General features: G+C 34.8%; 1 protein-coding gene across 3 annotated transcripts in view; it reads right to left on the bottom strand.

The window, feature by feature from the left end:
* Window positions 1–789: 789 nt before the first annotated feature.
* thsd7aa (thrombospondin, type I, domain containing 7Aa) overlaps window positions 790–18,224 on the bottom strand; it is a 124,356-nt gene continuing 106,921 nt past the window's right edge. Inside the window, exons 21-28 of one of the 3 annotated variants that reach the window (XR_009267418.1) lie at window positions 17,419–17,593; window positions 15,173–15,346; window positions 14,737–14,832; window positions 11,156–11,238; window positions 7,771–7,984; window positions 7,224–7,311; window positions 6,454–6,714; window positions 790–3,745 (exon numbers count right to left, since the gene is read on the bottom strand). Coding sequence is in view for 2 of the 3 variants with exons in the window: in XM_058754473.1 (XP_058610456.1) it covers window positions 3,658–3,745; window positions 7,224–7,311; window positions 7,771–7,984; window positions 11,156–11,238; window positions 14,737–14,832; window positions 15,173–15,346; window positions 17,419–17,593 (918 nt within the window). In the remaining variant the exon portion in view is untranslated. The remainder of the gene's footprint in view (window positions 3,746–6,453; window positions 6,715–7,223; window positions 7,312–7,770; window positions 7,985–11,155; window positions 11,239–14,736; window positions 14,833–15,172; window positions 15,347–17,418; window positions 17,594–18,224) is intronic. The other 2 variants (XM_058754473.1, XM_058754474.1) reach the window with 2 other exon arrangements.

The raw sequence follows: 18,224 nt of genomic DNA, 5'->3' as shown, positions 1-18,224 counted from the left end.
AACAGTGATCATTTAATAAATCATTTTCAGTATTGAGAACAGTTGTGCTGCTTAATGCTTTTGTGGAAATACAATCATTTATAATTATTTTATATCATTTTATAGTTTTTTTTTTTCAGGTTTCTTTGATGAAAAGTTACAAAAGCATTTTTTGAAATAGAAATCTTTTGCAACATTGTAATAGTCTCTGCTGTCTTTTTGATCAATGCATAGGTTTTGTCATCATTGGTTACACTTTATTTTAAGGTGTCTTTGTAACAGTGCAATTATACATTTAAGTACTGAGTAATATTAATTAACTACATGTACTTATTATATAGTTAGGATTTGGGTTTGGCTTAGGGTTATTTGCATGTAATTATGCATAAATAATTGTTATTATAATAGTAAGTACATGTAAAATGAGCAACAAGGACACCTTAAAATAAAGTGTTACCTCAGATGATACTGACATTTTCATGTGACAGACCCATCAGTGACCCACTAAATATGTTAATGTTAAACAACTATTTGGGTTTAATTTGACCATAAACTTACTGCCAATTTCATTCGTCCGGGTTTTTTTTCTTTTTGGTCATGTTACACTGAATGAATGTATCCACTCAAAAACAGTGAGTCAAAACTGGGATGATCTCAAAGAAAATCTCTTTCATCTGCACACAATCAGTTACAATATTGAACCTCCTCAACATGATCTTACAAAGCAATGTGCACTTTTCTGATACTGACAATGCACCAACTGGCAAGCTAATTTGACATTAAAACTAAAATGAGCCACATGTACAGCAATGTTTTTCTTGTTTATTATCAGCAATTCATCAGACACATATAAACAACCTGTAGGAAAAGAAGAAAGCAACATTTTCACACAGTAACTTGGTTCGCCCCAGCCAAGATCAGTAACAATAGACTCTCTCTCACACAAAACACACTCCCTCCACACACACATACCATCAGACACACTTTGAGAGGTTTATACTAAACACTTTGTGTAGTAAAAAAAGAAATGAACAAATTTATATATAATAAAGAAATCATTAAATAAAAGATCATTCATGTATTTACAAATTAACAAAACAAGCATTAACACAAGTAAACATTCCTTTCACCCGCTGCATTTGAAAGCAAATTCAATGATATGCCTTTAGAGATCAATAGCGCCCATAGTTCATTCACTGTAGATATGGTTTTTGGAAAAAGTGGCCCTAACCTACTTATTTGTGCTTTTCAACCCAATTTTTAGACGGTCGGTGACACTGATGACCATTCCAGTCTTATCTGAATCCACATATCGTTACCAATCGTTGTTGGTGTGTGATTACTTATACGCAGGTTCATGGCATGGTGACAAATAATTGCACCCTTATAAAATAAATAAATAAATAATAATGAAATTTAAAAAAGAAAAATAAATAAATAAAAATACTAAATAATAAAAAAAAAAAAAAAAAGAAGATATTTTCCTTTGAAAACTGAACATTACAACCCCTTACTGCACAGATCTCTGGAATATTCTAGTTTGGTCAATCATCATTTATGGCAACACTGTATATCAGACTGGCTTCACTTTCAAGTAAAACGCAACTGGCGCCATCTAATGTCTCAGTTAATGTATCACATTAAATGTCTTCAGTTTTAATATTACTGTAATGTTGCAGTGTTGTCTTGTTGCTAGGCTGATTGTTCTGTATTTTGGAACTAACTTTTTTTCTTAGTGTAAGCTTTACAGTAATATAAAAGTAAAATTATAAAATTATTTAAATCAATTTTCAATGTCAATGTGTATTTGCCAAATAACCGTGTAATAAGCAGGATTGTGTACAGTAAGCTGGTGTAATTTTAGTATTGTTCATTTAATTATTAATGTTTTGAATTAGCTTTTAATTCATACGGTCCATTTTCATTTTAGTCATTTTGGTATGTGCTTGTCAAGTTTTATTTCAGTTTTAGTTTTAATTTTAGCATTTGAAAATGATGAGTGTTCATTGATGATGATGATGGTTATGAGGGGGCAGTGTGGGTACAGAAACGGGGTACAATATTTGCCTAATGTATATTCAAACATTTCTTTGAATATATTAGTCTATTTGTATGGATACACTGCACAATTTTTAGTTTCTAAACAAGATTGATTTACATGAGAAGCAACAGTGCATTATGATGTGATTTAACAGAATAAATTAAATAGATAGATACATGATGAAATTATAGATATGTCATAGAATGTTCCATTTTATTTTCTGTATTATTTTGTTTCAAGTTAGTTGCAAAGGCAACATTCTGCTTAAGTTTCTTCTATCATTTATATTAGAAATCATTATTTTGCAATAATAACCAGCTCACTGTACACCATCCCTTACATAATGTCTCAGCACAAACCACAGCGTTTCTTCATTCTAATGAATGAGCTGAGATTTGTTCAACCTCAAATCAGGTTCATAATGTCAAACGAATGTTTCCAAAAGTAATCTTTCAGTATCAGAGTATTGGCTCTTTCCGAATCTAGCTGATATGAAACTGCATGCTGTTATTGTGTTAGACAGTCACGTTATATAAACTGCAAACAGAACTGGTTCACACAGACACAGTAGGATCAGTAAATCAAACATCATACTGTTAAAAGCGCTCGAATTATGAACACAGAGCCCTTGGAATCAGAGACGAAAGACTGAAACACATGGGAAACTTCACCGACCTGGATCTCTAAGGTGAAAAGGACCATTGAATACACGAGTCAATCAGGCAAAGAAAGCAAACACATGGCTGATTGCAACTGTACATACAACAGGGGGGTTTGTGGAGTCCACAAAAATCTTTTCAACGGCCCCTTTATCACAAACAGGAGGTAACCAGTAAACAAGTATGTATAAACAAACACCAGTGAGTTCCATCAGAAGAAAAAGGGCTACTTTTGTTCTCTCTCGCTCTCTTTTTTTTTTTTTTTTTTAAAGAAACGTGTCTAGCACAAGACTGTACATCATCTTGTTTTGCGAGAGGCAGTTTTCTATGGCAATGCTATAAGTAAATGTTCATGCTGCACTAATATAGTGCAAAATGGAGCCTGGATACAGAAAAGGGGGAAAGGCAGGCCAGAGTTTCTATAGGGGGCGCTAGTGAGCCCATTCAATCTGCAGTCTTTTAATCTTTTGATCACACAATATTGGGCGTTTCGGGGCTGAAAATGCTATTGTGCATTTAGTTTGTCTGAACATGCGACTTCCCAACAGCCACAGATAATGTACATACTGCAGGAGCTGACAAGAAGTGCGACTAAACAGGAGACGGGCATTTTTGTGTGCTTTCTCAGCAAAAAACTTCCCAATTTCAAAAAGGTCCTGCAACTTTCTTCCCGAAAGACTAAAGTCTATGTTACAGAAAGATGTCAGTGGCAAAGAGGTGAAGGCAGACTTCCTGAAGAAGACTTTTGAAGAGTTTATGAAGGCTCTCGTGAAATAAAGTAAAAATAAAACTTGAACGTAAAAAAAGGAGGGGGGAGAAACATTATATAAACACGGATCGAGTCTCTCTCTGAGGTTCCATTAGCGTCTTATAAAAAGCAGTCGGTGAGTTTGAGTGAGTCTCCTTGTTTGAGGCTTGTACTGATGGCCGACTGTGAAAGGAGGCGAGTATCTGTAGTACGAAGCGAACGTGGTTAGGCTACATGTCAGCGTCGCCGTCGTAAGCCAGCGTCAGAGGCTTGAGTCTGTTGTTCATCTGTCTTCTCTGGGGCTTCTTTGGCTTTTTGCTGTGGAAAAAATAATAGCTATTATTACAAAGCAACTACATTTTACTTCAACAGATGCAATAAGATAGCAAGCTTGTTTACCTGCATCTGAGCTTCTATTACTGTACATCTAATATTGCATAACAGTGCATTAAATCTGTTACCTTTATATCTATTGCATCTGTTTATTCATATGTTTTATCATTTTGCTATATTGAAATGCCTCACATTTGTGTTTTTCCAGGGCGTTTTATGTTGTTAGACATCCATGCACTGCTGCTGGTTGCCATGCATTAGCAAAGGCCTTTTTATCATGCAATAGATGAATCTAATGTAGCTTATACCAATATAATATTACATACAGCAACTGTAATTTTAGTATCTTTTACATATTATTAAAGTTTGTATTAATATTTTAAAAGAGTTCTTTTCTTTTTAAAGTTTTAGTAATTTATGATGTTTGTCATTTTTATTATTTTTAATTTGTGTTTGTTTTTTGTGTAAATATGTATAAATAAATGTTATTCATTTTATTTCAATTTTAATTTTAGTTACTTTAGTACATCAAGTTAAATTAAATTAAAATGATACGTGTTTCACTGGCAAATAGCTGTAATAAAATACATTTTTAAAAATGTATTTAATTTGATTCAAGTTTCAAGTAATGGAAATGTTTATACATTAAATGTTTAAACATTTTAAGAAACGGAAATGTTTATATAATAACCCTGTACTGCACATTTGTCATTTAAGTGTGCAGTGTATTATTTATCAACATTTAATACAATTTGTAACTAGGGATTTTTCCCTAAGGGATGAAAATAGATGCTAAAAATGGTTAGCAGTGATTATTAATTATTATGATTAGTAATTAGCTGCCATGCTAACTTTTACAGGAAGCATAGCTTTAGCAGTGGAGGGAAGAAGGAAGTAGCCAGCAGCACTTTCCAGCCCACTAAACTCTACAAACCAAACTTACCTTAGCGAGTACTATGACACAGAGATAGGGACACATGTGAATACAACATCTTCTAAACCTCATTTTAGCTCAAAAGTCAACTATTATCAGCAATAACTTTTAAATATAAGGTGAACTTCAAGTAATCAGTATTTTGCATCAAAGAGAAAATTATGAGTGTTCACTGAAGATGAGAATGATGATGATGATGATGGTTATGTTAGACCTGACCATAAGGGGGCAATGTTGGTAAAAAAAAAAAAAAAAAAAGCGCTACAATATTGCCTAATGCATATTCAAACATTTCTTTGAATATATTAAGTCTATTTGTATGGATACACTGTAAAAATCATTAATGTATTTTCTAAACAATAACAATCTCATTTTCCAGTTACAATACCTAAAAATTACAAGATCAATTTATATGAGAAGCAACAGTGCATTATGATGTGATTTAACAGAATCAATTAAATAGATATATGATGAAATTATAAATATGTCACAGACTGCTGAATTTTATTTTCTGCATTATTTCATTTCAAGGTGTATTTCATTTCATATTTCATGAGGCTTTTCATTTTAAGGCACATTTAAGATTATTTTACACAATATTTATGTATGCTTACTTTCATTGTAATTTTTATTTATTTATTGGAACAAAACCTGTCATAAGGGTCCATTAAAAAATAAATAAATATTATATATATATATATATATATATATATATCTATAGATATATATAGATATATATATATATATATATATAGATAGATAGATAGATAGATACATCATCTGGAAGCTGAATAAATACACTTTCCATTGATGTATGGATTTTAGGATCGGACAATATTTGGCCGAGATACAACTATTTGAGAATCTGGAATCTGAGGGTGCAAAAAAATCGAAATATTGAGAAAATCGCATTTAAAGTTGTCCAAATGAAGTTCTTAGCAATACATATTACTAATCAAAAAAATAATTTTTGATATATTTATGGTAGGAAATTAACAAAATATCTTCATGTAACACGATCTTTACTTCATATCCTAATGATTTTTGGCATAAAAGAAAAATCAATAATTTTGACCAATGCAGTGTATTTTTGACCATTGCTACAAATATCACATATTTAATCATTTGCATTACATACTTAATGTAGTCTGTTAAAATGCTCCATAATGCATTAGAGGTTTTATAGATAATGTGTCTTGAATAGAAGTGTATTTTGTTTGCACCAAATTTTATGTATAAAGTTTTAAGTATAAAGTTATAAAGTTAATAACAACAATCACTGTTTCTCAGATAAATGTATATTGTTTTATTTTTATTTTTTATTTTAATGAGGTATAAATAAATAAAAAAGACTAATTAAACACTTGTTAAAGGAATAGTTCACCCAAAAATGAAAATCTTTTAGTTATTTATTCACCCTCATGCTGTTCTAAACCTGTATAAGGTTCTTTCTTATATTGAATACAAAAGAAGATATTTTGAAGAATGCTGCTAATCAAACAGTTGTTGGTCACCATTGACTTCCACAGTAGGGAAAGAAATACTATGGAAGTCAATGAGGACCATCAGCTGTTTGATTACCAGCATTCTTCCAAATATCTTCTTTTATGTTCAACATAAGAAAAACTCATACAGGTTTGGAACAACATAAGTAAATGATACAATTTAAATTTTCGGGTGAACTATTCCTTTAAGAAGTTCTTTTTTAGCAGTGTATTTAAAGCTAGACTACTAAACTCCAGTAGATCTACCTGCTCACCTCCACCAAACAGCTCCATGTGACTGGTCAGAAAGGCACATGTGACAGTGAGAACTGAAGGCATAGGTGATGGACATGACTGGCCACAGGGCAAGGCCATGAGGGAAGGGACTGAGCTGAGAGCTCTAGTTGAACTGAGTCTCAATGCGCTGACAGTCAGGACAGGTATATATCAGCTCTTGGTCGTTGGGTCCGACCCAAACCACAGAGGTAATGGAAGGGTCCGGGCTCGGAGGAGAGCGCCGGGCCAGCATACAAAAACTGATAGATATGAAGAGGTTGGGGAGACAAATGAGATAAATGGAAAAAAATAAATAAAAAATAAAATCTTAATCAGTATTTTCGTCTTGTCTTGTGCAAAAATCTTTAAAATAATTTACTCAACTTTTAGAGAATGTATTTTAAATAAAGTTTCTTCTTTATTTTTTTTCTTTCTTGTGCAGATCATAAATCTAACAATATTTAGTGAGGTTTAAGCTTAAAAAAACTGGAAATTTATTAAATTAATAATAATTTACAATATATCCCCTGAAACTTGTTACATCAAGTAAGGTTTTAATATTCAAGTTTTATTTTATCTTAAAAATTATTTCAACATTTTTAGTGGAAAACAAGACAAAAGTATTGATTAGGAAAATGAAGTGAAGCAGTCAGGTTGAAAGCAACTTACATGGATTAACATAAATAAATGATAAAAAAGATGAATAGAATACAGCAGATTTATGAAATGACCAAAATATCTAGTTTGCTGTTATAACAAATGTTCTTACCAGGCTAAGTAAGTCATAGAGACAATGAACACTAGCAGTACAAAAGCTCCAGCTGCCACACCATACACCCAGGTCTTCAGTTTGCCATCTGTGCAGATACACACACACACATCAACACAAGTACACAGCTGTACCTCAGCTGTTCGGAACCAAGACAACACGCAAAATATGGCCATTCTATTCTACCTACTGGGAACACCTTTCCTGTTTGGACCTTCATATATTACTGTGGCCTCAGAACGTATTTACTTGAACAAAATTATTCAAATGTGCTAAAATGTTGTGATATTATACTTATATATTGCAAATAAACCTATTCACTTTTAATTCAGACATTTGTGTCTAAATACTTTTTATGCCCACTGTATATGTTTTTAACATTTATTTAGCAAAGCAAAGGGTCTTGTTATACACAAAAAGGGTTAAAGATAGTTAGCAGTAGTTAGTGTGAAAATATTAGTCTTGATTTTTAATATAAATGCTTGTGAACATGTCTCTAAGCTGGTCATCTGCAACCACTCACAGTTATATTAAGTCATAAACTCACCGGGTCCGAAGGGCTGGAGGAACCAGGTGCGTCCGGAGCGGCCCGGGAGGTTGGCGGTGGGCTGAGTGGGGTTGAGGGCTCGGATCGTCTTCACATCAGCCTTACTGTCTCCTGCAGTGGGGATCTCAAGCACCGGTATGACTGTGCACTGGTCCAACACTCCATCAGAAGTCATCACCTCAGTGTAACCCTCCTCGCAGCCGCATACACCAGCCTGCAGGGGGAGACATTGCACCAGTTACAAATATGGATAAGATATGGTTTACAACAGACAATCAGCATACACAATTAAACAATGGAAATGAAACAATGCATTATTATTATTATTATTAAATAAATTAATATTTTTATGTACCAAGGATGCATTAAATGGTTACACTTTATTTTAAGGTGTCCTTGTTATAGTGTAATTATACATTTAAGTACTGAGTAATATTAATTAATTACATGTATTTACTATATGGTTAGGGATAGGATTAGAGTTTGGTTTAGGGTTACTTGCATGTAGTTATGCATAATTAATTGTTATTATAATAGTAAGTACATGTAACATGTGTAACAAGGACAACCTAAAATAAAGTGTTACCCATTAAATTGATCAAAAGTGATAGTAGAGACATGCATAATGTTACAAAAGATTTCCATTTAAAATAAATGTTGTTGTTTCGAACTTTCTATATATCAAGGGGGTGTCTCACTGTTTCTACAAAAATATTGAGCAGCACAATTGTTTTCAACATTGATAATTATAAGAATTGTTTCTTGAACACCAAATCAGCATCACGTGACACTGAAGACTGGAGTAAAGGTTGCTGAAAATTCAGCTTTGCCATCACAGGAATAAATTACATTTAAAAATATATTCAAATAGAAAACAGTTATTTTAAATTGTAATAATATCTCAAAATATTGCTGTTTTTACTGTAGTTTCGATATAAAAAGTCAGCCTTGGTGAGCAAAAGAGACGTTTTTCAAAAACATTTAAAATCGTACCCACCCTTCATCCACATTTGAACAGTAGTGTACTTTAAATCAATGAAAAATACATTTAAAAAAAAAAAAAATAAATAAAATATATATATATATATTTAGAAATGGACAAGCCCTTTAAACAGGGATTCATAATATATCAGTGACTATCAATATCAGCCACAATTAACATGCTTATTTGATATTAGAGGCACATAATCAGGACTTATTTTTTATTAAATTGTTTTGTCTATCAATTATATGTTAATGCGTGTGGTCATTTCTCGGCCAGAATAAACTGCAAAATAAATTGATGCTGTCAGTTTAAAGTGTGGCTAGGTGAAATAAAATGGAAACAGAAAATCACTCATACCAATTGTAAAAAAACAGTTTTCTATTTACGGCTTTCCCTCAGCCTCTAAACAGCTGCTAATTGAATTCACTTTTCGTCTCCTGCGACCATCGCTTAGCTTTCTCTCTACCAGTGTCACGTTGTTCTTTCTTTCCGCTAACAGCTCTGTTAGATGCTAAAAATATTTCTGCAGCATCTAGCTGTGATTTCAAAGATACTTTCCGTGTTCGTTGTGCTATTTTAGTGCTTTCTTTGTTCTGAAAAACATCAAGATCATGTGAATCCTGAAGGGTACGAGTGCATGAGCGTGGGTGTTGATAAGATACATCCCAGCACGTGTTCTTCTACTGACAAGACATTTGGATCTCCACAAGCATCACTGTTCGGCAGACCTGAGTGCTCGTGTGCAAATATATGAGGAGAATCCCCCAGGTTCCTGCCGTCTGCAGGGGGTCTCTTATTCCCACTGCAATCTTGGGAGGATAATCGGCCCACACGCAAACACAACCCTTGTCAGATCTATGCGACCACAGGAAAACCAGAATGCACTGGGGCATTTGCATTTATAAAGACGGGCACAGAAGAGCAGGTCTGGATGTAGCAGAAGAAACTGATATGAATACAGGCCGTTTCTTCCCACAGTAGAGGGATTCACTACACAGCGGGAGACCCGATTCAGACACACTCACATTCTTCACTTGCATATAACATTCAGTTCATATGCAAAGGGGGAAAATCGCACGCTGGAGGACAAATGTGGTAGCTCACAATGTATGTTTACATTTCATGTAGGATCATCTTCAAACGAACAAGATACATATATAGAGGAGAGTGTGGAACTGTTTCCTGGCATTTTTAAATTTTTTTTTGACTTGTGATCATATACAGTAAGCCAGAAGTATTCACCATTTCTGTCTGGCTGTGAGGAGAAGAAACACATAAAGTGTGTCCCAAATCGTGCACTTGTGCATTCTATGGAAAATTCTGAAATGAAAAAGTGCACTTGAAACACCTGGATGATGCACTTTATTAGTTCATACTAGACTGTGGAGTACATGGTACATGTGATTAGTGTACAGTGCACCATTTGAGACAAGTTTCTAGACAAAGTTATACAATTTTTTTCTAATAACTTTTTTATTGTTAATTGGAAATTACAATATAAAATAATATTTTAAAGAAATTACATTAAATTAAATGATATTAAATAAGCTAAATTAAGTAAAACTAAGTTGCAAAGGAGATTATAAAATAAAAGGCTGAAAAATAAATGGCAGTTCTACTCATTTTAACTCTGCTATTTTCTTGTAGAAAAGAGATTATTACATTTATTTATTTATAAATAATTTGTTATAATAACTGTTTTGCAAACAATGTTTGGAAATATTACCTAAAATAATAAATAAAATAAAGTAAGTTGCTTTTTCTTGTATGGCATACAACATACAAAAACTACCACATCTTACCACACTCAAACTGTATGTCTGTATACTTATAATACTATACCTTGATCGTTTATTTAAAGGATTTTACAAATCAAAGGCATATGCAAGCATAAACACATTCAAACACACCAACCACTCCAAAGCAGTGCTGCCATCCAGAATAATATAAAGCTCTCAACTGATTGACTTATCTTAGTGACTTATCCTCCCTAAGGTGTTTTATTTGGCCTGTACTGATCTCTACAGCGCTAGCAGTGTTACTGCTTTTAATATCCTCTGACATTGGTCACAGAGCTTGATAAAGTCCATGCATAAGGCTAACGCTGTTATTTTTATCAGAAAAAGACTGAACAGTAAAGTGGCTTTAATAGTTTCCATCTAGGCTTATTAAGATGGTATCTGTTGATAAGCGGATATCAAATCTTGCTATTATAGCCGGTGCATCTTGGTTCTCATGTTTCAGAATTTCCCATTATACATTCCAGGGCCATCTCTCTCTCCTCTGGAGGAGGTCTAATCCTGCTGTATTGAATATCCATGCAACCCTGTTTACAGTCTACCTGCATCCCAGCATCCCACCCCAGCAGGAGTCCACACATAAACATGCACACATGCTAACCTCAGTGCAGTAGGAGCGAAGTTTGTCGCAGGCTGGGTCACATGATCTGTCAGACACCGGCTCGCTTGTCAACGGGCATCCACCTGCAGGCAAAGAGTTCAAAGTTTTATATAAACATTGTTTGATGACATTGTCACACTCACACAAACACATGCCCATTTTCAGCTACGCCATTGTCCTGGAGGCAGGAGACATCAAAGTCTCTGCATTCTGTTGCTCTCCCACATTCATCCTCTTTTCCTCTCTTTGGTAATGCAAACAGTGCCAGACATGCTTTACTCCAATTTAATTCATGCTTAATACCTCTCGAGTTATGATATTACTAATGTGTTAACTGATAGGCATGAGGCAGTAATTAAAATTCAACTAGATTTGTACATTTTCTGGGAAAAAAAAATGGGCAACCTTCCCCAGTGTTTGGAAAAGCAAGGGTTTTCATACTTTTTTATGCCATAGACTCCTCAAAAATGATGATCCTCTTTCTGAGAAACCCCTTCCTAAAATATGATAGCCAGTTTAGTGTGAAAAAATAAAAATAAAATAAATGTGTATGCATATGTAAAATATCCAGAAAAAAAAGAATTAATATGTTATCTATTAAACAACATGTATTTTATTTTATTTTTACCCACCATTAGTGCTGTTAGATATGTACACCTATATTATAATAATTTTTTATGTCATAAGTGTGAATTTTTATCTCATAATTTTTACACCTAATAATTCTGGCTTTTTATCTTATAATTTTGACTTTTTGTGTCAGTTTTGACAATCTCATAATTATGACAAAAAATTTAAACGACGAAATGCTGTCATAATTATGACTTAATATCTCAAATTTGTATCTCATAATAATGATTTTATGTCAGAACTATGAATTACCAAAGTATTGGGCTTTTTATTAATTATTTTTCTTATGCAGTGGAAATGGGTTTTCATAGTTAGATGTATAAACTAAAGGAAAACATTAAACTATGGCTGTCAATAGAATTTAATAATTAGGAATATAAGAATAAAATGTAAGAATATATTAAATATTTAATATATCTGTATTCACTAAATTATTTTTTTATTTATTTGTTTGTTTATTTTTTCCCTCCCTTGCAGACCCTAGGGGCCCCTGGACCCTGTTGCAAGGTATTCTGAGTGTTTTCTAGGGCATTACTAGGATGTTCTGGATGGTTACTAAGGTGTTCTGAAGGGTTACTAGGGCATTTGTTCGTAATTTCTAGCTTATTCTCAGATATACTGTTCCCTAGATATTCAGGCTTGGGCTACTCCGTCAACGTAAGTCCATGGGATTTCTGCCCGTTTTATCGTCAGCCAACACAATTAAAAATGATCCTCTTCTTGGGTCACCTATGTGTACAATCTCAATATCCTTTCGCTCACTTTCCATCTTCCTCTCTACAAATCGCAGCCTGTGGGAATCCACTAGATCTATAAAAGCACTGAAATGGGCAGCCGGCGGCCAGTGCAGGGGTGTTATTTTCTCTAAGCTGGGATGAATCAATACATCCAATCAACAATGAGAGCAGTGAAATAGAACTGCTCCCAAACGCCAGAACCACCCTTGACTGCTGCTGCCAGATACCATGACAATTGTTAAGGCCACAACCACCACTACATGTGTCATTTGTGTCCAGTGTAAATCAGAAAGCTGCTTACTGGGTGATACTTGGAAAATTGGAAATGTGTTTTCTCTTTGTGTGTTTTGATGTAAAAATTCATCATTAGCAATAAGATAAAGCTATTGTCGTGTTAAAGGATCTCTTCTTCATAGGTGCACTATAAACTGTAAGCATCTGCAGAAACATGTTTACTAATTAGCAGCCTGTATGAATATTCATACTTCTGCACACCTTAATATAACTCATGAATATGCATAAACAGGGACCTGGTTGCTGTAGAGGTTTTGATTACAGCCTTAGAAGTTCTGCTGCTCTGTTCTGCCAATCACAAGTGACCAGACTCATGTGTGCCATCTGGAACGAGGTCAGTTTGGACAGCTCGACATAGAGGACAGGACAAGTAAACATTTGAAAATCATAGGGACTGATTCCAAGTCGCATAAATATGCCAAACAAACCTCAATGAAATCTCATATTGCATTGCATTTATGATGTTCTTCAGTAGAGTGTGAGGGGCATACTTCTGTGCCCGTGCATTTCTATGCCTGCACTAGGGCTGTGTGATTAATCGAAATCGTCATAAAATCACGATTTGAGCTTGCACGATTTCTAAATCGCTTTATAGCGTCCCCGACCTCCCACAGTATGCTATCCGAACCAATCAGAATGTAGCGCACCCAAATGGAGCGCGAGAACATAACAGACCAGGCATACAGACAGACATAATGCCATACTCCATCTGTGGTGCATATGCGTTGTGTATTTTTTCCGTGCCCATGTTAACGGTTTAAAGCGTTCACACTGCACGCGGTTGCAGTCCAGCAGTGTGCTCTAGGAGCGGTGCGTCTGCAGCAGTGCAAAGATCGAGTCTATTTTTGCTGTGCTGCACGCGCTGAATTAAAGTGACAGCACATTGTTCACGGTAAAAATTAACATGGATTGACATGTAAATGTAGTAATTACACCATAAATGCATATAATTAAAGTCTACTGTTTCACAGTCAACTCATGGCTTTTTGGCTAGATTTAAAACAAGCAAAAGTGCACTTTTAGATAAACAAGGCAATAATAGATGGCACTCGTGGAGGTCGGAAAACAAAGTTATATTTATTGAGTTTTAACATTGTGATAAAAGAGAATAATTTTTTTAATTTAACAACATTTGCATGTGAAATCAAAATAATGGATAAATGTTGTGTTTGTGATAAACAGCCATAATGTTTGCCACATGTCTGTTCTAGAGACATGTTACAGCTTTTTGATAAAGCTCTAATTGGTTTTCTTTTGAAAATATGTTTCAAATTCACACTGAATGCATTTATGACTGTAAAGCATGTCTGTGTGTGTCAAAATCGTGATTAAAATCGAAATTGCAAAATTGATCAAAGAAATTTAAATTTTTTGTCCATATCGCACAGCCCTAGCCTGCACCAAAATAAGGAGATACGTAGGAATACACACACTAACACATTAACATGGGAGGACAGCTGGCATAATGGTGAATGGGATTAAATGTGGGTGTCACATTGTAATGGATTAAAAGATTATTTCCATAAAGTATATACAAATGTATAAGAGGAGACAGTGAACATTTCAGTCTTTCCTGACAGGATATGACAGCACAGGACGTCAACTTTATCTCAAACCACAGTCTGTCATCAAACACTCTCTGAGGAGAGAATATTGACGCTTCAGTCATAGTGATGGTTTCATTTTTTTTTCTCTGAATATCGAAAACAGATGCAGGGTGGCTTATCTCTGCTTCTACAATGTGTGCACCTAGGGATGCACCATTATTTTCTGCCCTCCTGTTTATAAAGGATGTTAAAAATATATAAGCCAAATATTCATTTATAAAACTTCTTATGTATTAACTCAAAAATATTTTATTTCATTTAGTTTCGTTTCATTTTGTTGTATTGTATTTTATTTTATTTCAAACACACACACCTGTGACATTCAATCCATCAGAGCGCTGGCACCAAACTTGTCGAGACGAGACTTTCCATGGACCTGTCATCCATTTGTACTCATAACACTGGCCCTCTTAAAACACATGAAACAGTATTAACAGTGATACATTGAAAAAAATAATAAAAACGATCATTTTTAAAATCTTGAAACACTGTAGGTTTAAAAAAAGTATCTACAATGAAAACAAAAACTAAAAAAATTGTAGAAACAATTTTCACTGAGAACTTTGCTCATAAATTTCACAAATAATTACAAAGAACTGGCAAGTAACAGAATTAAACTTGAAATTTTGAAGATGAAATAGTATTTTTGTACTCAAGCATACTCCTGTAATGTTTTATTTACAATTTCAGAAACTCATTTGTACAGTGAAACTGCATTGCCTGCACTAAATGCATTGATTTTGGCTCACCTGTACATGGCCTGGCTTCCCATTCCTGTTCTGGACACTGAAGAAGGTTCTCAGGTTCCTGAGCTAGAACGGCACGAGAACGCACCTGCACCGAACCGAAGCCCAGATCGTCCCCGCTGATACAGCTCAGCTGACACGGGCTCCACACAGTCCATTCTGTCAGGTAACACTCACCTAACAAATACATAAACGCCTCTGTTAGAAAATTAATGGGTGATTGATATTGGCGTTTGCAAAGGTAGTTTGAAAATGTTATTTATACATTTACTTACTTTTTGTCATTCTGCGAATCGCAAAATTTAAATGTACATTTTTTTTAAATTCTAATTTTAGATGTAAAATACGTCACAGTTATAAAACATGAATTTTGCTGAAAAATGATATAAAATGGTGCTGAGAGTTCTACAGTGAATACTGGTAGCTAAAGGCATAATTAAATTCACCAAAATGTTTAATAAACAAATAAACCTTGCAAGTGACAAAGTTTCAACTCTGCAGAAGTCCTCAGAGATTTATGAGGAGCTCCAGGCACATATTATGTGTGGGCCTAGTGATTCATTAATAGATTTAATCTAAAACCCTAAAGAATTAAAAAGTTTTGCATTTTCAACCTACAGGGTCTAACAATAACAAATTCCATTTGCAAACTTTCTTCTTTGTCAGGGATACTAAGACTCCACGTTTTTTTTGTGATGTCAGGGTGTTTTTTCAGCAGAAGTAGGTCAGTCTGTCCTGTTGTAATAGCAGTCCTGATTTGTGAATATTTCCCAGAGTATTAATTATTCATAAAGTCGTTCCATAAAGCCCTAATCCTATGATCGTGATTATCAGAGCACGTGCGCAGCGGAACGCCAGAGGCAGATGTGGCACCTGAGTTCACAGAGTACACTCGAGTCTGTGTGTGAATAGCTGATGATGTTACACAACACTGGGATGAATATTCAAATGCACAAAGTGTGCATCATCGTCATTTAAGAAACATTTGTGTGAAAAAAGAGATCAGAACAGGAAAAAAAAGGGAAGACAGAGGGAGCACAGCAGTAGGTCACAGCTGGAGGAGACGGGACGTGTGCCAGGGAGCTATGCTTCAAGAATGAAGAATGAATGACGGGGTCAAAGGTCAGAGCAAGTGAAGAACTGAGCAACTTTCTAAAAAAAATAAATAAAAATAAAAATCACAACTACACTGTGGGCAAAGCATCATGTAACTCAGCCTACCACAACACAAATCTGCACTGACATGTGTTGGTGTGTTGTTACTGTCACTGTCCCCTTATAAAACCTCAATCACGACCCTCTACTACTGCCACAAAGGACATGTCAAAATGTTGTCTTGCTATCTGTCACTCACTTGCTGAAATAAAAAGCTTTCAAAAGCCTGTCTGAAAATATGTTTTGTTTCCATCCATTTCCTGTGAAATTACAGTAATATAATGGACAACAATCCATGAAGTAAAATTGTCTAGCTTGTGTGAGGTAGTACAGCAAGGTATATGAGGGTGTTGAATTATAGCTGTGTGATATCCCAGTGAATATTTCACACAGTGTCTCATAAAAGCTGCCTTGTAAACGTGCCAGAGTAGGTCTGACTGATTTAAAAGTGAGCTTCTAAACAGAGGAACACAAGATTGTGATTTTTCTCTAAAGTATAAAGGCCTATTTATACTACTTGATTTTTATTAATTTTTTTGAAGGAGGGAGAAAGCATGATATGTTTTTGCTAAACTACACAATTGTCTTTTATATTGTCATTACAATAAATAAAATTAAAACAGTATGTAGATATTTACTATTGGATGGTACTGGATGACAGAACCAGTTTTAAGTGTCAATTTTTCAAAATTGAGATTTATACATCATCTGAAAGCTGAATAAATAAACTTTCCATTGATGTATGGTTTGTTAGGATCGGACAATATTTGTCTGAGATACAACTATTTGAAAATCTGTAATCTGAGGGTGCAAAAAAATCTAAATATTGAGAAAATCGCCTTTAATGCATCCTTGCGGAATGAAAAAATAAAATAAATAAATAAAACAAATAAAATTAAAATAAATAAACTCAAAATGTATTGATCACAAACTTTTGAACAGTAGTGTATATTATAACAAATATTTACGTAATTAATCATGTGATTAATGTCTCATGTTATTACAATATCTTTGACAGTTGCTGAACCCAAGATTTACATCAGTGTAGTGGATTTACAACAACATGTCGTCACAGTTGTGACATTAGCTGTTACCTGGGCAGGGCACCGTGCAGGACTCCTGCAGGATGATCTGTTTGTCCCCATCCACAGTCTGCTCCAGGTCTCCACACAGTTCATCATCCACCATACTGCCCGGATCCTTCCCCGAGCCATCAGACACAAAGCAGGACACGTTCCTGAAGCGCAGTCCCTCTCCACACCGCGCACCCTAAGGAAACAGGGAGTTTTGATATTAATGACTACAATTGGACACCAGCTGTGGTAAAAATTAAATAAAAAAACTTTATGTACTCCTAGTGGAGATTGAGGATGAACTCTACACAGCTTCTTTGGAGTTTTAGACCTCGAAAGAGCAAAACTTCTCATGGTGATACAAAATGAGGCAGGAAGAAATCCCAGCATTGTTTCTCCATCCTCATGTTCCGCACTGTCAGCTACCGGCATTATTTTTTCATAGCTGCTGAAAATCTCTAAAAACATGAGGCACAAGTGAAGCAATGCTGCTGGAGACTGCTGAGGGCTGTCAGAAGACACTTTAGAGACAGGCAGCCGAGAACAAAGGCCAGAGTCAATATTCTCTCACAGCCTGTGACGGGGGCATGAGGAATGAGGGGGGAAGGAGAAAGACAGAGACGGGAAGAAAGGAGAGAAGGGAGAGGCTGTGTCTTCTGTCTGTTGTCTTTAATTAAACCCCCTGTTGGGTCCTGAAAACCAGACTGATGACAGGAGGAAGATGACAGTACAAACGCTGCGGAAAGGCCAAAGCAGGAGAGGATTGGGGAGTATTCTAAATATACCTAAACACTGCTGCAGATTAAATTAAGTGATGGTGGTTTACT

Source organism: Onychostoma macrolepis, chromosome 19, assembly GCF_012432095.1.
Source record: "Onychostoma macrolepis isolate SWU-2019 chromosome 19, ASM1243209v1, whole genome shotgun sequence".
NCBI classification, from domain to species: Eukaryota; Metazoa; Chordata; class Actinopteri; order Cypriniformes; family Cyprinidae; genus Onychostoma; species Onychostoma macrolepis.
This window is presented reverse-complemented; position numbering and strand designations above follow the sequence as displayed.